At 47.1% G+C, this 27701-nt stretch overlaps 1 protein-coding gene across 2 annotated transcripts in view; it reads left to right on the plus strand.

Moving 5' to 3' along the window:
• Window positions 1-27701, plus strand: part of LOC141059041 (protein-glutamine gamma-glutamyltransferase E-like) — a 141273-nt gene that overhangs the window by 60342 nt on the left and 53230 nt on the right. For both annotated transcript variants that reach the window (XM_073555250.1, XM_073555249.1), the window contains exon 2: window positions 8744-8920. In XM_073555250.1, coding sequence (XP_073411351.1) covers window positions 8744-8920 — 177 coding nt within the window. The remainder of the gene's footprint in view (window positions 1-8743; window positions 8921-27701) is intronic.

Raw genomic sequence — 27701 nt, forward strand, 5'->3', positions numbered from 1 at the left:
ACTCTATGGTTGTAAAATTTAACCCAGAAAAATTTGTTTGCGTTTTTTTTCGAGTGTTATATATGACAAATATGTACCCCAGACCACAAAACAGTGTATGGGTAAAAAGTGTAACCCAGAAAAAAAAATGCTTTTTTGGAGTGTTATATATCCAAGAAATGTAACCCAGACCACAGAATAGTGTATGGGTAAGAAATGTAACCAAACCAAATTTTTAAAGGCATTTTGCACTGTTACATACCACCAATATATCAAAATGTGACAGGAGGCGCATAATAATCTACGGATGAGTAATCAAATCCAGTGATATTTTTCAGCACTTTTTGTGAGTTTTACATACCACCGTAATACAATAACAGTGCTAAACAGTATAGATGACTCTTTGAATAAATAAAAAAAATTTAGAATGTAAATATTTTGAACGTGTAGCTGAGGCACATATACAGTCCTAAAGGCTTTGCAGAAAGTGAAAAGCCAGCCAAAAACTATAAGGAGGGTCATCCACAGACCCAAGAAAGGCATCAACTAGCGGGCCTCATTCAAATATTGAATAGTAAAACACTCTAAGTGATGTTGTCATCTGGTAATGTGGAAAAGTGTGGGTTAATCCAGGCTTTGTTTATTCTTATTAGAGTTAGCCTGTGAGCATTCTCAGTTGACAGGCCAAAGCGCCAGTCTATTATGATTCCCCGGTGGCACTAAAATCCTTCTCAGAAAAGACATTAGCGGCAGGGCAGCACAACTCCTCTAAAGCAAAGAGGGACAGTTTATGCCAGGTGTATAGGTTTGAGACAAAATAGTTTAAAGTCACAGATTATATAGGGAGTACGCTGTTTAGTCAACCAGATGGTGTTTGACCATCTTAAAACTTTTCCCTCCTTTTTAAAAATACCCGGTCATCAAGTCTTGACGCAGGGGTGGAGTCATGAAATTGGCCCATGACTTTGACAGTGTTCCGTTGCATCTGCTGTGTGTCTCCCTGACCTTTCTTCCTTGGTTTGTCAAGGAAGCTTTCCCCCTGTGACTAGCGTTGTGTGATGGGAATTTTTTCAACATATTTTTCACAATGGCCTATGGTGTAGCACCATTTTAGAAGACCTCTCCACCTCAGGAATAAGAGACACAAAATTTTCCTTGTAGCATGGGTCTAGCGTGGGTCTGAACAATCTGTACTCTTTTTTGGCCAAGATGAGTTTAACATGAGGGTCACGAGAAAGGCAGCGGTACATAAAGTCAGCCATATCTGCCAAGCTTCATACAGCCAACACTTCTCTGTCTCCACATGATAACAACTCTCCTTCACCACCTCCTCTATCTCTTCCTCCTCATTCCCATCCTCAGCCCATCCACGTATAAGAGACGGGACAAAGGTTGTGTGGCTTCTAGCCTCTGTTGCGCTAGCCACCAGCTCCTGTTCCTCCTGTTCCTCCTTAGCGTCCACATCCTCATTAATACCCAATCCGCACTTAGCAGATGACATGAGGATGGGCTGACTAGAATCTCTATGTATTATGTTTTCCTTCATCCCCACCTGGTCCACATGCAAAGCTTCAAGTTCAATTGTGAGCAGCAACTGTTTAAGTAGGCACAGAAACTGGATTGTTGCACTGCCTATGGCATCATCACTGATCACCATCTTTGTGGTGTCCTCAAATTCTTGGAGAGCTGCACAAATGTAAGACATCCATGCCTTTAGTTATGTGCAGAGACTGACAAGAATACCGACAGGCATGTTGGAGATGGTACTTAACCACTGGCCCCTGCTGCTCATAAAGCCTTGCCAACATGTGTGGTGCGGAGTTCCAATGAGTGGTGATGTCGCACACCAGTGAGTGAGCTGGCACTTGAATGTGCTGCTGCAGCAATACCAAAATAGTGGCAGCTGTAGCTGACATGTGGAAATGGGCACTGACACGGCATACCTTGACCAGAAGATCTGGTAAATCTGAGTAGGTTTTCAGAAACCACTGAGTTGAGCACATATGCCAAGTTTGCCAAGCTTCTCAAGCACCAGGTTATGCCCATTATCACACACGACCATGCCTGGTTGGAGGTTCAGTGACAAAAAAACCACAGATCTGTGATTCCTTTACATAACTCTGCCATGGTGTGCGTTTTGTCTCCTAGACACATTGGCTTCAGCAAACCCTGTTGCTGCTTTGCTGAGGCAGTGGTGCAGAGCTTACAGATTGTGGCTGATGTGGACTAGAGATGAGCAAACTAGTTCAGAAAATGCTCGCCAATCTCAAATTCTGCTAAATTTTTGTCAAAGTTTAGTAAATGGTCGAGTTTCCAGTAATGCTTTTGGTAGGAATTTGGCTAGCGTAGTGGTGCTGTATGATGAGCGGGTGGGATGTGGTGCGTTTTTGATGAGGGGTGTGGGTGGGGAGAGGTCAGAGGAGCGGTGCACCATTATTATTTTTTTTTCTATATAAACTTAATGTGTGGAGATTCTAACAGCCAATCAAGGCACAGAAACCATCCACAATGTCCAGACACAAGGGTTGATGTCATTGGCTGCCAAAGTCACATGTCCCTCTCCATATAAAAAGCAGACATGTGGCTTTAGCACCATTTTGCGAGTGTAGCAGCGTAGTGAAGCTGCTACTGCAAGTAGTCAGATAGTTAGCTAGGTGGTTTATTCTCAGCTTGTTCATATAGATAGGATTCCGTGTCAAATAAACATTCCAGCATATAAATCTGTAGTGCTAATTCTGTGGAAGTGGTGTCAGGGCCCCATTATATTTTTTCTACCCTGGGGAAATTGATGCCGCTGTGACTTCAGTGGAGTGCGGCAATCATTTTTTGAAATGTGGAGACTCCAAGTTGGGTCTCCATCTGGCAGGTTGCCTGTAGTGGAAGAGATCTGAGAACATCAGGCCTACACTTGTCACTCATTCACCTCTTGATCAATTTGTAAGCTAGAAATGTGTTTGGATAAGAACTGTAATCCAGCCAATTTTTTTAACACTTTTTGTAGTGTTACATAATATCACAGAAATTTACCTCACACTTCAGAATAGTGTATATGAGAGAAATGTAATCCAGCTAATTTTTTTAATGCTTTTTTGGAGTGTTAGATATTACAGAATTCTATCACAGAGCATGTTAAACTGGATGGCTGAGAAATTCAAGCCTGCAACATTTTTGAATGCTTTTTTTCAGTTTTATATATACTATATGGGTGAAAAATTTAAACCTGCAAAATTTTTAAACACTTTTTTGGAGTGTTATATATATTTATGCAAAAAATGATCCAGAGCAAAGAATGGTGTGTGGGTAATAAAATTACCCCCCCACCCCAAAAAAAGCTGCAACTATTGTAGTGCAGTGGGGCTGGTGCAGTGCGACAGATAGGAAGGGACTATAGGACAGTTTAAAGCAAATGTCTTTCAATGTCCAAAAAAACTCACAACAGAAAAAGCACACGGAATCCTCCGAATCGCTGTCGGGCGTAAAAACAGTCCTAATCCGAGACCTGTTGCCGTGGATGACTGCACCACCATGTCACGCTAAGGGGTGCTGGGCTTTTGGCTCTGCTTGACTCCTTGTTACCTCACACAGGTTGAGTTTTGCAGAGCCATCTGCTCTGCAAGTTTGCAAACCAAGACTGACACACCCAACCTTTGCTGCAGGGTTCTTAAATTAAATCTGTGGCCTTGGACCACCTGTAAGACCTGACCTGGAGTTAGCAGATTGCCCCACTACCATCTTGTCATCCTCTTCAAAAATAAAAGCTCTTAATGGGTTTTCCTGAACATTGCCTTGGTCAAATAGCTTAACAAGGTCCACACTTACTTTTATTTTGCCTTGTGACTCACAGGCACCCTGCTGTGAACATAAGGCACTCCAGCGGGTCTAATAGGACTCTGTCCGCATCCTGTGGGATACCTATCGACTCTCACATATGATTCCCCTCACTGTCTCACACTATATATTTGCCAATGGACTGCATAGCCCTAATTCCTGTGTACTGACTGGATCCTGTTACTCTCCCTGCTGTTGCGTCTCTCTCTCACTCCTTAGGCTAATTGCAGATTGTATGTGATACAACCAGCAAAGCAAATGATTAGCCCTTAAAAGGGCTGTTAGTATGATAGCTCAGCTTCAGCACCAGTATCAACATTACAGACCTCTGATTTATTATACTGCACACAGGCCCCTCTACCTGCAATATGAAGTGTCACAGAGCTGTGCAAAGATGGCAGTGTACCAAGCCAGATGGCGACTGTTCTTTTATAAGCGCTCATGATGTCACACAGGCAGTCAACTACAGTAAGGCTACAACCAAGATGGCTACGGCATTTCAGTAACTCGCAGGGAATCTTCGGATGCTTATTGGCTGTGTAACAGGCTCCAAAAATGCGGGGTGGGTATTTGAGTTTTACATTGCCCATTATTTGCATAATAATGAGTACATAGGAACACTATGATAGTCGAGTGATAACCAAGTATCACCAATCATGTTCACTCATCCCTAGTCTTTACCTTTCAGCTATACGTACAAACTTAAACACTGCATGGTTATCTGTTTACATCAGATGGAATGGTCAGCCTTTCTCTGACTGCTTTTCACTACAGTTTCGGGCATGAACAGGCAACATCCACTCCTGGCTCAACAACTTCAAACTGTCGCTCAGACCTGCCTACTGTAGTCCACAACACAACTCCAGTCAGCCAGCTTCACACGTACTCTCATCTTTATCGTTTTCATGGAAAAGCTGTGACCATGGAACCTGCATCTGAGTGAGCATCTTAGGCAGCCTTTTAGTTCTGCCTTTACAACTGTGAGCCTCACTTTGCCACCCTCTCATTCAAGAGGATGGTTCCATCTCTCATGGGCAGCTAGTGGCAATTTCCTTTCACTATGCTGTATGCATATGTGTCAACAGGTACGTGGGTGCAAAAGCTGGATGACTCAGTGGTAACTTAACCGACAGATATTTATTTGATCAACACAGATATAAGTGGTGCCTACGGCACATACCAAAGGGTAAAGCAAACAGTGGAATTACAATAAATTATTAGGCAGTGCGAATACAACAATTCCGCTATACTAGGTATTAAGCCAATTCTATTAGCACACTATTGTTCTGTTATTACAAGTAAACAACTATTATCATTAGTGGTGTCTAGGACTTAACATCTCCACCTGAAGTGTGTCACAGTTCTATTGGTCCCATCACTGTCGTCTTTGTCACTCGCTAAACAATACGGCCCTAACGAGAGTCTATAACACTCCGCCATTAGACTGCAAGTTCTGTATCGATGAGTTATTTTGCACACCCATCAGGCTGGCTGACTTCGTCCCCTGAAGCATGGCCCAATCCCCTTTGTACCATATGTCTACACAAGAGTCTATGGCCCACGCGAACGTCCTTCTGAGGCCTGGTCGTCTCTCTTGGCCCTACTGTAGTTTGCCATTGTCATGTGCACAATCATACAGGGATACTGCCTGCAGCCATTTGGCCAAATGTCATCCTTTCACACTTTTCCAGTCACTCTGTGTGACGACTCCTGGAGTGGACCCTCTGGGTCGTGACACCAACCCACCCAGGGCGAGCTGACCTAGTGAAGACCACCCCCTATACAGGGAGTGTCAGGGGCAAGCCCCAGGGGGTGAGGCACCACGACTGCTGGCACCAGGCGGCCGGCTCACAGGAGACACGAGTGGGTGAGTGTGTCTGCAGGAACATGTAAAGCGTGGACACGGGAACACATGGTATACAGAGACTTCGTGCGTCCGGGTGTGAGTGAAGCAGGATGCGTGCAAGGAGCACGTCAGAGCACTGAGTCAGGCAGCAGGTGTGCCAGGAGGTGTAACAGAGTACAGGAGCAGGGTGTGTGCCAGAGGGCACAACTGAGCATAAGACAGAGCGCAGGATTGGTACGTGTGCCAGGAGTTACAACAGAGTAAGAGACTGAGTACAGGATTAGAGCATGTGCCAGGAGGCACAACTGAGTATGAGACAAAGCACAGGGTCCGAGTGTGTGCCAGGAGGCACAACTGAGTATAAGACAGAGCACGGAATCAGAGTGTGTGCCAGGAGGCACAACTGAGTGTGAGACAGAGTACAGGATCAGAGCATGTGCCAGGAGGCACGACTGAGTATGAGACATAGTACAGGGTCAGAGCGTGTGCCAGGAGGCACAACCAAGTACAAGGCAGAGTGCAAGTTCAGAGCGTGTGCCAAGAGGCACAACAGAGTGCAAGGCAGGGGACCTGAATACAGCACACAGCCAGGCAGGGACACGGCAGACCAAGCCAGGAAGCACGACAATAATCAGGCATCTCCCCTAGGAAGAGGTAGCCTGATATAGCACATGATCACGAGAGCTTCCTGGGTCAAGTCCTCCAGTACCATAGAGAGGACTGACCTGGAGATCGAACTGAGAAAAGCGCGCAAGCGCAGACATAACATGGAGGAGACAGGGACCTAGGTACGAGAGGTGCGCGTGCACACCCGGCGGGACCCCCGGAGTGACCGCAGCTCCGGAAGAGATGACGTCGGGACCGAGGTCCCGCCCCCAGGTGAGCCTCGGCGTGACACTCTGCTCATTCAGTAAATGTGTTTCCAAAAACATCACACATACACATAAGGGCAAACAGGAGAAATATGTACAGAACCAAATTCAGAGTGGAATGCCAAACATAATCACAGCTATGGTGGAACAGGATAAGCACATTAGTAGGGATGGAACAGTTTACACAGAAAGCTGCCAATCCATGGTGTGGGCGGGGTTATACAGAGCTCAGCATTCAGAGGACTGCTAGATCTGCAGCAGAGAAACAGTGATTTTATAAAAAACTGCAGCAAGGAGCCCAGTAAGTGATACGTCACTGGAGTCAGGATCTCTGTCCCCATATAATGCTACTCTCAGATTACATGGCAAAAACTACTGATGGATAATAAATAAATTAAATAAAAAAACATTTCTTTGTTTTACAACCAGTATCCAGCAATATCCATTCATGAAGATGGGGATACTCATTAAGGCAATAACAATAGTGCAACGCATCATGTTGAAATAACCTTAAACCATCAATTATAGTCTTCAGAGGATGTTGCCTTTCTGCCATACTCTCACAACCCTACCCATAAGTAGCTTAAAGCAGCTCATTAAAATAAGGGGTTGCAATTTTATATAGAAGAATGTGAAAGGCTAATATAAAAGTTAACAGAGTATTCCAAGATCCTATTACAATATGTAGTAGGTGTAATAATAATAATATTAGCAAATCCCTCCAATTAGAGATTCAACTATCTATCACCATATGGATTGTCGCAACCATGGATACCTAAGCTACTGCAATGCCCTGGATATGTGATAAGCGACATAGAGAATCAGAAGAACTATGCTACATGTCTAATTGGAGGTATTATTATTGTTACACCTAATATTTATTGGGCTAGAATCTTGGAGATGGGAATACCCCTTTAAAGAAACCATTATCAGTTGAACTTAAGGGCATAGTTACTTTTTTAAATAGAGTTTTCACCAAATCACATTTATCATTTGGGATAGATTAATATCAAATATTTGCAATTATTAGGTATTTGTTTTTTTCACCTTTTTAATTTATGGCTATATTCCTAATACTAAGGCATGGCAGTATGTTGTAAGCTGCTATGCACTTATGTTCCTGAAAGTCTGTATCCTAATGTAAATGTCAGGATTAAATGTCATACATTGTATGTATGTTCATCCATTTTATCCCTGATTTCAGATTCACGGTAAATGTAAGATACTTAAACTGTAACTGCTGCTTTAATTTTTATTTTGAAATTGATAGTACAAATGAAAATAAGCAACTTTGTAATATATCTGAGAGACATTTGCTTTTTTACCTCCTGTAATGGTTTTTCTCTATCAGTTCATAAGGAAAGATTGCAAACTATATATTGAGTGAACACTGATTTTAAAATAACTGAGATAGTAGATGACAGTTGGTGCTTTTAAAATTCTATGGCGAAATGATCAGGAATGAGGAGAAGGGAGGAGCTAGAGACAGACTCAGACATTCTTCTGCAAGTTCTCCTGAAACAACAGTTAGGCTATTTGCCCACATAAGCAGAATTTTCCTGAGCAAAACCGTACTCCTGCGCAGGAAATCTGCATTTTTTTCGTGCTTTTTTTGTGCGTTTTTTTGCGGATTTTGCACGTTTTTTTCAGGAGCATCCTAATACAATGACATAGTGACAAATCCGCAGATTTTCAGCAAAATTAATGAACATGCTGCGTTTTTTTCCGCGATGCGTTTTTTTTGCAGAAAAAAAACGCAGAATGCATTCTAATAATGGGCTGCTTAATGTATGCATTTTTTAAGCGTTTTTGCAGGGGAAAAATGCTAAAAAAAGGGAGAAAAACGCGAAAAATCCTGAACGTGGGCACACAACCTTACAGTTCTCAGGAGAACTTCGTGAGCACCAACTGTCATCTCTTATCTCAATAAAGGCAAAATATACAGTATCTTCACTCAATACAGATTTCACCCATGAATTGAAAATTATGAATATGTATGATCAGTCCAGATGGAGAAAGAGTTGAATTTATCTGATAAAATACTGTATATTAGAAAGTCTTATATTTTTACATGTACTATTGACTTATCAAAAAAATTTAAATGACAGTAACTTTTTAACTGCTTTGTTAACAGCCAGAAAATACCTATGAAGCTATGTGCATAACTAAATAGATGTTTCCTGTTTAATGTCTTTATTTTTTCTGCTTCATTTTTTAGCCGATTTGCAAGTCAACAGTTGTGAGTGGTATCTCTCTACTAATAGGACTAATCACTATACTGATGCCTTTGACAACAGTGCACTCATCCTCAGAAGATGTCAACCTTTCACCCTGACTTTGTATCTCAATCGACCTCTACAATCAGGAGAGAATGTTATGTTCATTACTGAGACTGGTAAGAAATGAGTAATGTTGACAGTTCTTACTCTTTTGCCACCCTTCTAATGCTCCTGAGTTATAGAAATGGTGTAGATTGCTGTGCTATACTGTTTCCATCACTGCCATTCACTTCTATGGGTCTGACAGAGAGAGTGTAACATAGCTCACAGGGTTTCTGTAATCATGTCCACTCTTGCCCATCATATTTGGGCATCAATGAATAAAATGGCAACATTACTTTAAAGGATTCTATTTGTCAGAAGGGTAAATTGACATTAAGATAATTATAAATGTTCTGTTTCATCATGGTGTTTACATCTGGTGTGAAAGACCTTCAATTTTTTTAGAATTTTTTTACAACACTGATGTGGAAATTTATAGTTGGGTAAATTTACCCCTGTGCGTACTGTGGCCTGCCCAAATTAGACAGAGTCTTATTGAGCGCTCAACTGGAAGAAAAGAACTGTACACAGAGACAGCAAGATTCTTTCAATGCTCTGAAGCTTTATTAAGCATACCTATATTTATGTATGCATGTAGGAAAGGGAGGTTATCTGATTAACATAAAGGCTGACCTTCTAGTGTAATTGGTCCGTTTGAATACATGAACATATATGGAAGAGTTTACCAAAAAAGCTGATTCTAGCAATATAATTTACAGTCTATTGTTTTTACAGTGTCAGCATGTTCTGGTATCGGCTGGCACATCTGGTGTTACTTCTGTATTTCTCATGTCTGCTAGATATTTCCCAAGACACAAAACAATGGGTGTCACATTGGTTCTTCAGACGGGTTAGGTCATCTCTGGTAGAATAGTTACAAAGGTCAAGACAGCTATGATTATATCTCCAAGCGAGCATATATGAGTATGTAGCAGTATATAAGAGTACATGAGTATATATAGCAGTATATAGCCTATAGCAGGCAAGTGAGATCTATGGATACACATATGAAATATATATATTTCCATAACAATCCCCCCTTAGATAGCACTTGCAAAGCGCTGCAACTCTTTTATGCTGCCAGTGGACTGACATACGCCTAACGCATACATCCTCCTCTGTACAGACTTTTCGCAAATGGGCGGTCAAGAGGTCTGTCCCTACTTGGGGTTTGGCGGAATCATAGTCTCATGTTCAGCGGCATGCGTGTCCAGGGGTGTGTACTCTTCACGAGGCAGTTCTGGTAGCTGGATGATGGTGTCAGGCGGTGGCGGTGGAGGTGGGATGTCGATTTTGACAGATGAGACATCCAAGGCAGTCAATGGCATCAGATTTGTGGTATCATGGACAGTCTTTTCCATCATCCTGCGGATACAAGGGAGAATAAAACAACCAGCAATTATCGCCAAGATGAATACCACCAGTATGACTGTTACGGCTTGTGCTAGCATTCTCTGCCACCCGCTCATCCACCCAAAGTATTGGTCCCAGGGGTCAGTAACTCCTGAGTTTTGTTTCAGCTCCTCAGACAACTCAGTGGGTTTTTGTATGGCTGCTGTGACTTTACCATTTGGACCAGTATTGTCCGGAATGTAAGTGCAGCATGTGTCTTTGATCATCTTACAAACACCTCCTTTCTCGGCTAGAATCATGTCTAAGGCCATCCTATTCTGGAATGCCATGATGGAAGTGGGGCCTAACTGGTCTGCCAGACCCTTTAAAGCGTCTCGGGTGTAGTTGACGAATCTCTGTTGATTATAATAGATGTAATTTATCCAATCCACATTCTTGTTTATAGTGATCATTGGCAGTAATGACTCAAATCCTGCCTTAACCTGGTCTCTGGCCTTGTATTCATCAGGTACCCCCCCTTGGCACACCTATGGTGTCTATGTACACATGTGGATCAAAACTACCTTTGGGGGCACTTTCCCTTCTTGGTCTTCTTACCCCGGTACGTGGTGTAGACTCATGTGTGTAGGGAAAAAGGTGGAAGGGCATCAGGATCTTTGCCAGAGCACATTGGCCTATCCAAACACCTTCTAGTCTACTACGTATTTTCATGTCACCACAGATCCAGTATATGTCACCCAAGGAAACCACATGATTGACCAGGTTAACAGTGGTAGAACTAAATTCTCAGCAAAACCCCTCAGTGAAGTTTTTTACATCTCTGCCAGCTCCTGTGCGTGTGTAACAGGTGTAATTACCAGGGTAGATTGTTATCCCTACCCCAGGGGGTGTATCTTTGACCAAGAGTGCGTACTTAGACTTCCAGTTCTCACAAGATGTGGAGTCAGAGGAGTTGGTGTATATACTGAGGAAGCAGGCCTGGTGGGACTCTGGGATGTTAAGTGGCACTGTACCTAGGTGGGGTCTGGCACCAGCACATGCATAACAGCCGCTCCCATTGTGCTGTTGGGCCGTATATTTTACCCATTCTAGCCAGTAGTTGGTTTCAGCGAACCCTGTCTCTACTGCTAGGGTTTCCTCATAGGTGGGATCTACCAACACTCTCATGTTACTGGGGGCTTGTTGGGGTGTCTTGGGTTTGTCAGCCCTGTTTGCTAGCATGAATTTTCCTGAGTAGTGTACGGGAGGGCGGCGCCCATCTGTTGACCAGGTACTACTCAGTATATATGTACCTGCATCACCTGGAGAGGGATTCTCAATGCTGAGTATGAGTCGGTTACATTCGCCCTTGATGTTGCACCCTTTCACAAAAGCCTGCTTAGTGAGATGCATGCGGTCAATTAATGATTTACCATCTCTATCCTTTCTGTCCAGGGCTGACTGAGGTTTGTACCCCCAACTTTCTCCTGTGTTCCATGCAGCAGCTCCCCAATATGCACAATCATCTCCCCAATGATCATCTACAACACAAATATATTGGGTCCCTTCTCCCAGTCTCTCTAGCCTCTCCAGCCGTGTAGGTGAGCAATGCACTATGTCACAGTAATCGAATAGGTATGTGATTATGTGTGCTGATGTGTCAAACCAGAAAATTGTATAGTCCCCATCTTTGGTAATGTCTTCGGTAAAAGGTGCTCCCACCCCCAGAATTTGTATCACACAGAAAATAAACAGAATCATTCTGGCTTAGGGATGTCTTCTGGTACATGTGCCTTCTGGCAATGCGATGCGTGGATCCAAGTGGGTCTTCCCTCTAGTTTCACAGAGGTTTGTGTCGTCAGCAGCACTTGGAAAGGACCATCAAATCTGGGATCGAGAGTTCTCCTTACGAACTTCTTCACCAACACCCAGTCACCCGGCTTCAGGGAGTGTGTGCCGAGTACTGATCCTGGATCTGGTAGGGAAAAGAAAACTCGAGAATGGACATCAGCAAGCTTTTTTGTCAAACCGATCACATAAGCAGACAAGGTATCATATTGCATGGTCAACTGCTGGGGAAAGAATACCTCTAACCTGGGGCTAGACCCAAACAGAATCTCAAATGGTGACAGTTTCTCCGGGCCTCTGGGAGTGTGCCTGACGCTAAAGAGTGCAATGGGGAGTGTCTCATGCCATGGTTTGTTTGTCTCTTGGGCAACTTTCAGCATCCTATTCTTGAGTGTACCATTCAATCTTTCTACCTTTCCACTGCTCTGGGGGGTGATAGGGAGTGTGTAGGCCTAAGTCTGACCCTACCGCTGACCAGATTTCTTGTGTTAGATTTGCTGTGAATGCAGGTCCCTGATCACTCTCTATCACTTCTGGAACCCCGTATCTGCACACGATTTCTGAGAGCAGCTTCTTGGCGGTAGTCTTTGCCGACTGGTTTCTTACTGGGAAGGCTTCGGGCCATCCTGAGAACACGTCCACGACCACAAGGGCATATTCAAAACCTCCACTCGGCGGCATCTGGATGTGGTCAATCTGGATCCTCTGGAAGGGGTATAGTGGTCTGACCAGATGGTGTGGGGGAACTTTCTCCATTCGTCCAGGGTTGCATTTGCCGCAGGTCAAACAGCTGCTGGTGAACTTGGCTGTGAGGGTGGAGATCCCTGGAGCGAACCAGTAGGCACCAATCAGATCATTCATCTGTGTCTTCGATCTGTGTGTGGGCCCATGTGCCCACTGGACCACCATTGGGTACATGCTTCGGGGGAGGCAGGGCTTGCAGTCCATTGCGTATACCCTTCCTTCCTGGTGCGTCGCCCCCTTTCGCATCCAGCCTTCTTTCTCTTCCTTCGAGGGCTGGTCTTGCAGCTTCTTGAACAGGTCCCAGGATGTCATCTCATCAGGTTTTTTGTCTTCAGTCTTCTTGTCTTCAGTCGTCATGTAGTAACCGTCCGGCTCTACGACCTCTTCCTCCTCTCCATGTTGTCTTCCTCTGGCTGCTTCTTTGGCTGCCATGTCTGCCATGTTGTTGCCTCGTGCCTCTACTGTGTTCAGCTTCCCGTGTGCAACCTTCAACACTGCCACCTTTTTCAGAAGTTCGAGTGCATTCAGCAGGTCCTTAATGGCTCCATGATGCTTCACGGCTGTTCCGCTTGCTGTTATGAAGTCCCTTGCAGCCCAGATGGGTCCAAAGTCATGCGCTATGCCATGCGAGTACCTGGAGTTGGTATAGATGTTTGCAGTTTTGTCCTTCGCAATGTGGCAGGCCTTGGTCAGCGCTATCAGTTCCGCTTCTTGGGCTGACAGGTTAGGCGACAAACTTCTGGACCATAGGATTTCTTGATTGCTGGTCACTGCACATCCCGTGTGGAATTTCCCTTCATCATCCGCAAATCTGGAGCCATCAACGTAGAAGATCAACTCTGGGTTGGTCAGTGGCTCTTCCGCCACGTTAGGTAATCCTGCTGTTTCCTGTTGCATGATGCTGAAACAATCGTGGTCATCAGTACGGAGCAAGTCCAGATCCTTGTGAAAGGTGTCCTGCAGATTTTTATCTGAGGGGTCCAGATCCGTATCCCCTCTAGGGAGAGGGAGTAGAGTGGCTAGATTGAGGACTGTGCATCTGGAGATGGTGACATTGTCAGGCAGCAGTAGAGAGCACTGGAGGCGGAGGTGTCTGGCGGTGGAGAGGTGTTTCGGCTGGGTCTGATTGAGGATTGCCGAGATGTCATGCGGAGCTAGGATCTCCAGATGGTGTCCCAGGATGATGTCAGCAGTCTTGTCCAGGAGGGCGTGTGCTGCAAACACTGCCCTCATGCAGGAGGGGGCCCCCCTTGCAACTGGATCTAGGCGGGCTGAGAAGTAGCCTAGAGGCCTCTGCTTTCCTCCGTGGATTTGTGTCAGGACGCCAGTGGCATGACCTTCTTTTTCCATTAGGTAAAGACGGAACGGCTTCTCGTAGTCAGGGAGGCCTAGTGCAGGTGCGGAGATGATGGAGTCTTTCAATTTCCTGAACGAGATGAAGGCTGCGTCCGACAGGAGGAACGGGGTTGCGTTGATGCAATCGTACTGAGGTTGCATTAAGACTGAAGCCTCTGGGATCCAGGTTCTGCAATACGAGACGAGACCAAGGAAAGCTTGCAGCATTTTTGGAGTTGTCGGAGGAGCCATCTGCTCCACGGTGGTCTTCTGTAGAGTTGAGCGACTTTTGGTTTTTTAGGGTCGAGTTTCGTTTCGTGAAACCCGACTTTTCCAAAAGTCGGGTCGAGCAAGATCGTCTGATTATAGGGAAAAGTCGGGGTCATCCCGAAACACGAAACCCAATGTAAGTCAATGGGGAATAAAAGTCGGCACTGAGAGGAGGACAGGAAACACACCTACAGTGCCCATTTGAATGCCAAAAGCATCAATTCTTCTTACTTAAGCTTGTCAACCTTAATTAACTTCATAATACAAGTTACGCACTGAAAAATGGGGGTTATTTGGCTAAAGTTGTGGGGGGGAGGGCTGGTTCCAGGTTTTCATGTGCCCTGGGCGAAAGAGCGCCCCTTTAACACATGCCACAACTCATCATGCTCCGATACGGCAGAGAAATAGCGGTATAGTACAATGAAAAATACTTCACTTTTTACATCTCATGACGAGGCCCATCTATTTCTCCATACAGAATCATTGGTCCCATATAATGTTTGAAACAGTATATGATAAGCTCCACATAATGCTACAGTATATGTTGGTCCCCATGGATGAAGCTCCACTGTCTTATGGGCCCAAATAATACTCCAAACATAATGGGCCCCATTTCTAATGCTCTAGTGTATTATGGGCCCTGTAAATGCTGCTCCAGTGTCTGATGTCCACCTTTGGAATGTTCCAGTGTATGGTGGGCCCCATCTATCATTCTCCAGAGTATAGTGCTCCCCAAAAATTGCTGTCCCAACATTGAAAACAATCAAATAAGTCTCCTCGCTAGGGAATCCCTGTACTTGTCTGGACTCCTCGTCGTCCCCATCTTCCATCTCACTGCACAGTATTTCAACTTTGCAAGTGCTGTGATCCTGAGCAAGCAGGGGGGGCCCACTCGTTGGCGACGGCACTGGCACAGGGCCCCTGATAGTACGGTGGTGTGTCTGATGGCGGGTGCGCCGAACCAGCACTTTCATCTGCAGCTTCCTCTTTGTCACCGTGTAAGATGGAACTGTATATGGGAAGGGTAACCTGAGTTTCATCAGGGTCAGATTCAGGCCGTGTAGCGTGCGAGGGGAATGTAGTGGTCTGGGTCAATGTACCAGCAGATTCATCGAGCAGTGGCTGGGCATCAGTGCACTTGTGTCGCCCCCAGGAGTACGGTCGCCACAGTGGCATTACCTTCCTCCTAGGGAGTGTGATGTCATGCTTGGGAGCAACGAACGATCTCTCTAGCAGGTTAACTGATTGGGCGGCGTTATTCCCACGAGTCATGACCCTCCAAACAGCGTTCATGAAGGCAAAGTGTTTGTTTTACGTCGGCAGTATGGTTGCAAAGCTGAACCTTAAAGGAATGTCCAGAAGGGCACCACCAGGAGTGGAGCCTACGGTTAAATTCGACTCCACCTGGGAAACCTCAACCATGCCAGCTACAGAACAGATGCACACATTGCAAGCTTAATTCCGTTAACGAACGAGACTCCGTCATGCCCCGCGGTCCGAGTCCGGCTTACTAGAGGGACACGTGAGGCTCTGCCACATGAGATTGGCCAATAACTGGTGTGTCATGCCCTTACATGTCCGTGGCTGCATGTGCGCTACACTGAAAAGGCCAGCGTTTGTCGCTTACAGGTGCAGATAACCCGCTGAACAACGTTAGTGATGGGGATCACTGATTACAATTATTACCCGCGAACAATGATTTCCCAGTAAGTGCAGGTCAACCGCAGTTCCGGAATTAGGCCTAACCGTCATTCCTGAAAAAATGAAAAACTTACGTGTGCAAACCACAGGTGCTGTAGCTTGCTTAACAGCTCGCCAGCCGTTCTCACACCCAGTATGGATTACACGTGATTGCACAAAGGTGAGAAAGGGTACCGTATCCCCAGATAAAATGTATGGATAGCGTACACATTCAAAATATATGTCTATACATCAGGAGGCAGGCTCAGACGGTGTTAGGCCCAGTATGGATTGCACGTGATTGCACAAAGGTTAGAAAGGGTACCGTATCCCCGGATAACATGTATGGATAGCGTACACATTCAAAATATATGTCTATACATCAGGAGGCAGGCTCAGACGGTGTTAGGCCCAGTATGGATTGCACATGATTGCACAAAGGTTAGAAAGGGTACCGTATCCCCAGATAACATGTATGGATAGCGTACACATTCAAAATATATGTCTATACATCAGGAGGCAGGCTCAGACGGTGTTAGGCCCAGTATGGATTGCACATGATTGCACAAAGGTTAGAAAGGGTACCGTATCCCCAGATAACATGTATGGATAGCGTACACATTCAAAATATATGTCTATACATCAGGAGGCAAGCTCAGACGGTGTTAGGCCCAGTATGGATTGCACATGATTGCACAAATGTTAGAAAGGGTACCGTATCCCCGGATAACATGTATGGATAGCGTACACATTCAAAATATATGTCTATATATCAGGAGGCAGGCTCAGACGGTGTTAGGCCCAGTATGGATTGCACATGATTGCACAAAGGTTAGAAAGGGTACCGTATCCCCAGATAACATGTATGGATAGCGTACACATTCAAAATATATGTCAATACATCAGCAGGCAGGCTCAGACGGTGTTAGGCCCAGTATGGATTGCACATGATTGCACAAAGGTTAGAAAGGGTACCGTATCCCCAGATAACATGTATGGATAGCGTACACATTCAAAATATATGTCTATACATCAGGAGGCAGGCTCAGACGGTGTTAGGCCCAGTGTGGATTGCACATGATTGCACAAAGGTTAGAAAGGGTACCGTATCCCCAGATAACATGTATGGATAGCGTACACATTCAAAATATATGTCTATACATCAGGAGGCAGGCTCAGACGGTGTTAGGCCCAGTATGGATTGCACATGATTGCACAAAGGTTAGAAAGGGTACCGTATCCCCAGATAACATGTATGGATAGCGTACACATTCAAAATATATGTCTATACATCAGGAGGCAGGCTCAGACGGTGTTAGGCCCAGTATGGATTGCACATGATTGCACAAAGGTTAGAAAGGGTACCGTATCCCCGGATAACATGTATGGATAGCGTACACATACAAAATATATGTCTATACATCAGGAGGCAGGCTCAGACGGTGTTAGGCCCAGTATGGATTGCACGTGATTGTACAAAGGTTAGAAAGGGTACCGTATCCCCGGATAACATGTATGGATAGCATAGTGTACACATTCAAAATATATGTCTATACATCAGGAGGCAGGCTCAAACGGTGACAGGCACAGTATGGATTTGACGGCCCACACTACACAGCGGAGGAGCAGGAAGAGGTAAAGATTGCAAATGCTGGGGCCCTGCCCAAGCAAGGGGGGCCCACTCGTGGGCGTCGGTACTGGCACTGGGCCCCTCATAGTACGGCGGTGTGTCTGACGGCGGGTGTGCACCACCACCGTCAGAGACACTTGATTGCACTATGAGGGACCCTGTGCCAGTGCCCGTGCCCAAGAGTCGGCCTACCCACCTGTCCAGGGCAACGGCACTCGCACGGTGTCGTGCGCTAGGTGGTGACCCCGGCCATGGGGGGGGAGGCAGCACAGTTAGGGAGTTTTAGAAAGTGGCATATGTTGATGTTGGACATTCAGCTGATGCAAAAGGTGAAATAGGTCAAGTCCCAGGAAGAGGTGGACCAAAGCAAGCCATTTTTCTGTCACCCTATGTGTCATCAGGGGAAGGTGGGACAAAATCCTTGGAAACCCATGCGTGGTTCATTTTAATGAAGGTTAGATCATCCACATTTTGGGTTGACAGACGGGTCCTTTTTTCTGTCAGGATTGATCCAGCTGCACTGAAGACTCTTTCCGATAGCACACTTGCAGCTGGGCAAGCGAGCTCCTGTAAGGCATATTGTGCCAATTCAGGCCAGGTGTCCAGTTTAGTGGCCCAATAGTCAAAGGGGAATGACCTGTGTGGTAGAACATCGATATGGGAGGAAAAGTAGTTTGTAACCATAGTTGACAACTGCTGTCTCCTGTCACTTTCCATCGATGCTGTATTACCAGTTGTGTGAGCGGTACTTGAAAAATCAGTCCACAACATTGTCATGAAACCCCTGTCTCCAACGCCACTTCTGCTGTGTGCACCACGAACACCTCTGCCAAGCTGCCCCAGGCCCGTACGGCTCGTGTGAGAACCATCACGGCTGCTGTGTGCTGGGAATGCCTCAAGCAACCGATTTACCAGAGTTGCTTGTTTATTAGCCAATATTAGGTCAAGGTTCTCCTGTGGCATGATGTTTTGTAATTTGCCTTTATAGCGTGGATCCAGGATGCTGGCCAACCAGTAGTCGTCATCGTTCATCATTTTGGCAATGCGAGGGTCCCTTTTTAGGATCTGCAAGGCATAATCTGACATGTGGGCCAATGTTCCCGGTGTCAATGATGCACTGCGAGTGCTGGTTGGAGGAGCACTTTCTGGCAAATCCACATCCCTCCAGTCACGCACAAACCCTGTACCAGACCTTGCCACGCCAACATTTTCACTTGCCCCACGAGATGCATCCTCCTCCCCTAAGTAATCATCCCCATCATCCTCCTCCTCCTCTTCTTCCTCCACCTCGTCTAGGAGAGGTCCCTGAGCAGACAATGGCTGAATGTCATCAAGGATTCCCTCCTCCTCTTCCTCCTCATCAACATTGGCTGCAGAAGCCTGCTCCTTAAGGTGCGTCAATGTTTGCATGAGCAGACGCATAAGTGGGATGCTCATGCTTAGGATGGCGTCGTCTGCGCTTACCAGCCGCGTGCATTCCTCAAAACACTGAAGGACTTTACAGAGGTCTTTCAGCTTCGACCACTGCACACCTGTCAACTCCATGTCTGCTCTCAAAGTGCCTGGCCGTGTATCCTCCCACAAATGCATTATGGCCTGCCTCTGCTCGCACAGCCGCTCCACCATGTGCAGGGTGGAGTTCCACCTTGTTGCAATGTCGATAATGAGGCGGTGGTTGGGAAGGTGGAGCAATCGCTGCAGCTTCTGCATACGAACGGAGTGTACAGGCGACCGGCGGATGTGCGCGCACAGTCTTCGCACCTTCTGGAGCAGGGCTGTTAACTCCGGATAATTTTTGAGGAAGCACTGCACCACCAGGTTCAAGGTGTGAGCCAAGCAAGGTATATGGCTGAGTTTTGAAAGGGCTATGGCTGCCACAAAATTACGGCCGTTATCACTAACTACCTTGCCTGCCTCAAGATGTACACTGCCCAGCCATGACTCAGTTTGTCGCTTCAAGTACTCGGCCAGCACCTCGGCGGTGTGTCTGTCGCCCAAACACATCATCTGCAACACAGCCTGCTGACGCTTTCCACTAGCTGCTCGATAGGGGGACACCTCGTGTGCAACAGTGGCAGCTGCAGATGGAGTGCTCGTACGACTGCGCTCTGTGGACGAGCTTTCGCTTCTGGAGGAGGAGGAGGAGGGTCGAACGCCTACAGCCAACTGTTTCCTATACCGTGGGCTAGGCAGCACTGTCCCACCACCGCTGTCCCCTGTGGACCCTGCATCCACCACATTAACCCAGTGCGCAATGATGGACACGTAACGGCCCTGGCCATGCCAACTGGACCATGCATCAGTTGTGAGGTGCACCTTTCCGCTCACTGACTGCTTGAGTGCATGGACAATGCGGTCTTTCACATGATGGTGGAGGGCTGGGATGACTTTGCGAGAGAAGAAGTGGCGACTGGGTAGGTCATAGCGTGGTACTGCATAGGCCATGAGTTCGCGGAAAGCTGCGCTTTCCACCAACCGAAAGGGCATCATCTCAAACGAGATTAGTTTGGCAATGTGGGCGTTCAAACCCAGTGTACGCGGATGAGAGACTGAGTACTTTCTTGACCTACTCATAGTGTCTGGGAGGGTGAGCTGGACTTGAGAGCTGCATATGGTGGAAGTAGCGGTGGACAGGGCGGACTGAGAGAGGGTTGATGATGGTGATGGAGTTGTTGTTCTTTCTGATGGCCTAGAATCAGTCTTTCGTTGATATAACAGTGGGATTCCCTGACTGCTGTGGCCTTGCAACGACACCTCTACATTTGCTGCTGTGCTAACCGGTGGGCTTACAGTGGGGGAAACAATGTAGCGTTGCTGACTACCTTCGTTGTGATCAGTTGCACATGTGGCACTTGAGGTTTGGTGTTGTGTCCACGCTTGCAAGTGCATGGTGGTTAAATGTCTAAGCATGCAACTGGTATTCAAATTTTTCAGATTTTTCCCTCGGCTAAAGGTCTTTGCGCACTTCTTACAGATAACCTTGGCCTGATCATGAGGATTTTGTTCAAAAAAGTGCCACACTGCACTCTTCCTACTTTGGCAGACATTTTGCGGCCTAGCACGCTGTGATCTTTTGACCCTCTGGACAAGCTGTCCAGCAACTCTTTTGATTTTTGGAACCTGTCTTTGGAGTGCTCCGGGCCTGCCAGATAACAGCTGTTGCGATGTCGATGTCTGCTGTGGATGCTCCTCATCTGAGCTATTGGAAGCAGCACCCTCTTCCCCCAATGGATGCCAATCTGGGTCAACAACTGGGTCATCCATCACCTCCTCTTCAATGTCATGTGCACCTTCCTCTGTGTCACCGTGTATGGTGGTATAGTGTGCGGGAAGGGGCACCTGAGTCTCATCAGGGTCAGAATCTGGCTCTGTACACTGCGAGGACAATGTAGTGCTCTGAGTGAATGTACCAGCAGAATCATCCATCAGCGGCTGTGCATCAGTGCACTCCATGTCAGATTCATCTTGGCCTGGGTAATTCACCATTTGACTTGATAATCCAGGCATGGTATGTGAAAACAGCTCCATGGAGTAATCAGTAGTATGGCCTGCGTCATCCTTCAATCTTGGTTGGGGTGAAGGACACAAGGAAAGGTGTGGTTCATGAACATGAGCCTCCAATGACGACTCAGTGCTTTTACAACTGAAGAAGAGGAGGCGATAGAGCTGGAGGCTGAGTCAGCAATGTAAGACAAAACTTTTTCCTGATGCTCTGGCTTTAAAAGCGGTTTGCCAACTCCTAGAAAACTAAGCCTTCGAAGCCTTATGGAGCCAGACGATGACGCAGGCTCAACACCTCCTGCATTCGGTCCTATTTTGCTCTTGCCACTACCATCAGATCCACCACCAACACCATCATTACCAGCTGCCAACCCCCGCCCAATTCCATGGCCTCTTCCACCAGACTTCCTCATTTTTTGTAGAAATGTAGACAAAATCCAACAAACTATATAGTAATGTAAAACAAGGTACAAGGTGTCTATAGGACAGGGGAGATTTTAAATTTCTGCACACACTAGTGGACACTGGATACTTTTGGATTGTGTGAGGCCCACTGAATATCTGAGCGCTATGTCACAGGCTCGATGGCACAGCTGTGACAAAAGTGACTAGAGGATAAGGGAGATTTTGAATTTCTGCAGACATTTGTGGACACTGGACACTCTTGGATTGTGTGAGGCCCACTGAATATCTGAGCGCTATGTCACAGGCTCGATGGCACAGCTGTGACAAAAGTGACTAGAGGATAAGTGAGATTTTGAATTTCTGCACACACTAGTGGACACCGGACACTTTTGGATTGTGTGAGGCCCACTGAATATCTGAGCGCTATGTCACAGGCTCGATGGCACAGCTGTGACAAAAGTGACTAGAGCATAAGTGAGATTTTGAATTTCTGCAGACACTTGTGGACACTGGACACTCTTGGATTGTGTGAGGCCCACTGAATATCTGAGCACTATGTCACAGGCTCGATGGCACAGCTTTGACAAAAGTGACTAGAGGATAAGTGAGATTTTGAATTTCTGCACACACTAGTGGACACTGGACACTTTTGGATTGTGTGAGGCCCACTGAATATCTGAGCGCTATGTCACAGGCTCGATGGCACAGCTGTGATAAAAGTGACTAGAGGATAAGGGAGATTTTGAATTTCTGCAGACACTTGTGGACACTGGACACTCTTGGATTGTGTGAGGCCCACTGAATATCTGAGCGCTATGTCACAGGCTCGATGGCACAGCTGTGACAAAAGTGACTAGAGGATAAGGGAGATTTTGAATTTCTTCAGACACTTGTGGACACTGGACACTCTTGGATTGTGTGAGGGCCACTGAATATCTGAGCGCTATGTCACAGGCTCGATGGCACAGCTGTGACAAAAGTGACTAGAGGATAAGTGAGATTTTGAATTTCTGCAGACACTTGTGGACACTGGACACTCTTGGATTGTGTGAGGCCCACTGAATATCTGAGCGATATGTCACAGGCTCGATGGCACAGCTGTGACAAAAGTGACTAGAGGATAAGGGAGATTTTGAATTTCTGCAGACACTTGTGGACACTGGACACTCTTGGATTGTGTGAGGCCCACTGAATATCTGAGCGATATGTCACAGGCTCGATGACACAGCTGTGACAAAAGTGACTAGAGGATAAGTGAGATTTTGAATTTCTGCACACACTAGTGGACACTGGACACTTTTGGATTGTGTGAGGCCCACTGAATATCTGAGCGCTATGTCACAGGCTCGATGGCACAGGTGTGACAAAAGTGACTAGAGGATAAGTGAGATTTTGAATTTCTGCACACACTAGTGGACACTGGACACTTTTGGATTGTGTGAGGCCCACTGAATATCTGAGCGCTATGTCACAGGCTCGATGGCACAGCTGTGACCAAAGTGACTAGAGGATAAGGGAGATTTTGAATTTCTGCAGACACTTGTGGACATTGGACACTCTTGGATTGTGTGAGGCCCACTGAATATCACAGCGCTGTGTCACAGGCAGAAATTGGCTATTGTATCACAAACTACAAGGTGTATGTAGAATTGGGCAGAATAGGAATCTCCCTAGAGTGCAGGTCTGTAAGAACGGAACATGTCCTCGACTTATTCTCACAGAGTGACACAGATAGCTTCACTGTGGCTGTGATAACAGCCGTTACACGGTACTGTGTGAGGAGCGTACACCGCTGTATGGTGTGAAAAAATGCATGCTCAGTACCTCAGCAGGACAAAAAAAAAAATTGGGATTGCTTTTAAAAAAGCAATTTGCAGCTCAGTACCTCAGCAGGACAAAAAAAAAAATTGGGATTGCTTTTAAAAAAGCAGTTTGCAGAGCAGTGGGTAAACAGCAATGCAGCTGTCAGGAAGCCATAGGCTGTGTGCACACGCTGCGGATTCCGCTGCGTTTCCGCAGCGGTTTTGGCCGCTGCGGACACGCAGCAGTTTTAGCTGCGGTGTACAGTACCATTCATTTGAATGGGAAAAAAAAAAACGCTGTGCCGACGCTGCGGAAAAAACCGCGCGGATTTGCTGCGGTTTTGAATCCGCAGAAAGAATTGCATGTCAATTCTTTCTGCGGAAACCGCTGCGGGTTCCTATCTCCACCATTGTGGAGATAGTGAATCCGCAGGACCAAACCGCAGGCAAAACCGCAGATAATCCGCAGGTCTTTGGACCTGCGGATTATCTGCGGTTTTTGCAAAATCCGTGCGGATTAATCCGCAGCGGATTCCGCAGCGTGTGCACGTACCCTTAGAAGGCAGCCCAACAACCAACACCACTGATACACCACAATATAGCCTCCCCTTGCACTGCACACACAGTGACTGGTGTGTTGTACAGGCACAATCGCTAGCAGCAGAAGCAGTTTTTTTTTCTTCTTCCCTGCCTAACGCTCTCCCTACAGAATCAGCAGCAACCTCTCCCTGTGCTAAGATCGGCAGAAGTAAGATGGCGGTCGGCATGCACGCCCTTTTATACCCCCTGTGACGCCCACCAAAGCAAGCCAATCACTTGCATGCCCTTTTGAAAGATGGTGGTGACCGGTGCCTATGTCATCACGTTGCCCACAGTGTGCGTGGATCCTGATTGGCTGAAAAAGAGCGCAAAACAAACTTTTGAAACGCGACTTTGGCGCGTAAGTCGCCGACCTCGTGGCCGACCTCATCCTAGGGTCGGGTTTTGTTTCATGAAACCCGACTTTGCCAAAAGTCGGCGACTTTTGAAATTTTTCGACCCGTTTCGCTCAACTCTAGTCTTCTGGTCATCCGTCAGGTGTTTCGTCTGGTGGGCAATACAGTGACCCAGGAACGTAACTCGCTTCTGACACCACTGGACTTTGTTCTTCGAGACCTTGCATTGCTGCTCCGCCAGGTAGAATAAGAGAGACAAGGAGTGTGCAGCGCAGGTGTCTTCGTCGGCTGCACACAGGAGCAAATCGTCCACGTACTGTAGAAGGACTACTTCTGCATGGTCTGTGATCCAGTTAGCGAGAACAAAAGACATTGCCTTAGTGAACTGTGAGGGGCTATTCTGCGCCCCCTGAGGCATCACTGTCCATGTGTACTGCACACCTTGGTGCGTGAAGGCGAACAGGAACTGGTCATCCGGGTGGAGAGGAACACTGAAGAAGGTGTTGGCCAGGTCTATCACCGTGAACACTGTTGCTGTGGCGGGCACATGGGAGAGCAGAGTGTGCGGATTTGGCACAATTGGGGTTTCAAAGATGGTGGCCTCGTTCACCGCCCTCAAGTCATGCACCATTCTGAACTTGGCGGGTTCTCCTTTCGCCGTCTTCTTCCTGACTGGAAAAAGTGGGGTATTGCAGGGCGATGTGCAGGGAACGATGACTCCTATAGCTAGGAAGACCTTCAGTTGGTCAGAGACAGCTTGGCTCTGGGCGATGGACAGGGAGTACTGGGCCTTGCGTGGGTATGGGGTGCCTGGCTTGAGTGTCACCCGCACCGGGGCCACTTTAAGTTTCCCCACGTCCTGGGGCCCTTTTGACCACAGATCTTCTGGTACTACATCCAGCACCTCCTGGGGTAGGCCTGCATTGGTTGTTTGAGGCTCCTGCAGGGCCGCCAGCATGATTGTCTCCTCTTGGGTCAGGGGTGAGGAGAGCGTCACAGTCCCATCTTCCTGGAACACTATGGTTGCTTTCATCTTCTGCAGTAGGTCCGCTCCCAGCAAGCTGAGTGGGCAGGTTCTTGACACCACAAACTGGGACAGAAGAAAGTGTCCTGGCTGTGTCCCCACGTTCAGAGGCTTTGTGAGCTGGGACTGTCTGGCTTGACCATCGATCCCCACACAGGACACAGAGGATTCTGACAAACAGGCGGGGTCAGGGAGTTCCACGTGTCTCATCACACTTCTGGCTGCACCAGTGTCAACAAGAAAAGATCTGACAACGCCATCCACTTCCAGGGAAATTCGGGGTACTGGTCCTACTGGGGGTGTCTTGCATGGTAGGAGCGTGGTGTCTTGTGGACCTGGCTTGCCCCTGTCCTATGGATGGGGTTCTTCATTGTTTCCTGTGGTCCGTTCCTGGCCTGTTCCTCCGGGCGAAGTCTTCGGTTGTGGGGGTGCTCTGCACTGGTTCCGGTAATGGCCAGGCTTTCCACAGTTGAAACATTTGACAGTTTTCCTGTCTCTGCGTGGTGGCCGCTCTTCTCCTTCAGTAGCTAACATGAGGCAGGCTGTCTTCCTCACTCCTGGCTGGGATTCGATCCCCTTGGCCACTGTGAGCAGGGTGTCCATTGCTATTGACCTGTATTCTGGTCTGGCCACTATTAGTGGTTTCTTGATTGGTTCTCTCAGTCGATGCACAAAGGCCTGTGCCAGCATCTGCCTGTGTATCTGGTCGTGTATGGTGAAACCCAGGTCCTGGAAGACTTGCATTACTCTGCCATGAAACTTCTCCACCGACTCTGTCTTGTCTTGACTCATGTCCTGCAGGCTGAGGGCCTGTCCAGCCAATCTGCCTTTGGCCCATTCTCTGAGCTGGTCTATCAGCTTCGGCCCTGACTCCCAAGCGTGTGCATTTAGTCCTGCTGGAATTTTAAAGTGTTCTTTCATGATTGGCCAGAATGCATCTCCTGCTTTTATTTCCATCACGGCCCAGAGGTCATTCCAGGTTGTTGCATATGTGCGCTGGTTCTGCTGCATTCTTTGGTAGAATGGCATGGGGTTCATCTCTGGGTCTGGCAGATTGTTCAGGATACTGGTCACCTGACTCGGGGTGAAATGCACATAGTGTAAGGGTGGTGTCTCTACCTTTCCCTGTCTATGTGGTGCTTGTGGGTTTCTTTTCCTAGTGCTAGGTAACATATAGGATGTTCCTTCGTCATCATCCTCATCAGAGGAAGGGTTGTGATACTGTGTGTTGTGATCAAGCACAGGGAGGTACTGTGGATGCTTTGACTTATGGGGTGTCTTCCTGTACATCTCCCCCCCTCTGCTGCAGTGGCAATGCATGAGGATCATAATTCCACCTGGGTGAGAATGTGGTGTTTGCCTGATCCACCTGTCCCTCATCTGCCTCTGCAGCAGGATGCTCTCCCCCTCCCAGCTGAGCGGAGCTGGCTGCCCCCTGCTGGGTCTGAGCGTGTGACTGGTCATTGCCTGCATCAGTGTTCACTTGAGGATCCTCAGCGTCATCCCCTGAGTGCATGAGGGACACTGGTTGTGCATTTTGTGGAACATAAAAGGTCCCCTGTGCCGTTAGAACGGGATACAGTGATACTGGATCGGGATTGGCCGTTGGCCCAGCTGGTACCACTGAACCATGAGAGTGTGAAGAAAGAGGAAGTACAGATGAGAGGCGTGAAGAGAGAGTTTTGGAGCGAGAGCCAGAAGGGAGGGAGGAGAAGGGAGGGGTTGAGTGAGCAGGATCAGTTGAGAAAAAGGTGGGAGGGAGTGAGAGACGGGAAGGAGGAAGGGAGGAAAGAGCAGAGGGAGTAGGGGGAGCCGGGCGCTTCCCCTTCCCAGTGTCCTGGGCGGGCATGCTGAGACTTGCAGTACTCGCTCCCTGTAGGGAGGGGCGCGGAGCACCACAGGCGGCACAGGTCTCCCTGTACAATGGATTCTGCTGAGAGCAGACCTCACACACCCAGTATTGCCCTTCACCATAGGGTGGGGGTGCAGATGGTTTCATACGTTTTGCAAACTTGTACACATAAAAATCATTTCCTGGTGTGTCCACATATCTCTCAGTGGCTCCACACTGATGCAGGTCCGCTGCTACTCGGAACTATGCGGTGGCTTCATTTAGCAAGTTGGCATCAACTAATTTTCCCTTTTTCTGTGTTAATACATCCTGCCATTCTACTGCTTGCAATCTGCCCTTCTGGTGGATTTCACATATTCTCATGAGCAGTCTGTAATTTTTCAAAAATTTAACACCTTCCTGCTCGGCCACTACTTGGGTGGCAGTTCTTTCCCCAGGAAGTAAAAGAGCCTCCTGCTTGCCCAACTTATTCCCCATGGTAAAAACTTCAAAAACAG

The sequence above is a fragment of the Dendrobates tinctorius genome, unplaced genomic scaffold (genome assembly GCF_039654945.1).
Source record: "Dendrobates tinctorius isolate UK_male_01 unplaced genomic scaffold, ASM3965494v1 ptg000223l, whole genome shotgun sequence".
In the NCBI taxonomy this organism is placed as follows: domain Eukaryota; kingdom Metazoa; phylum Chordata; class Amphibia; order Anura; family Dendrobatidae; genus Dendrobates; species Dendrobates tinctorius.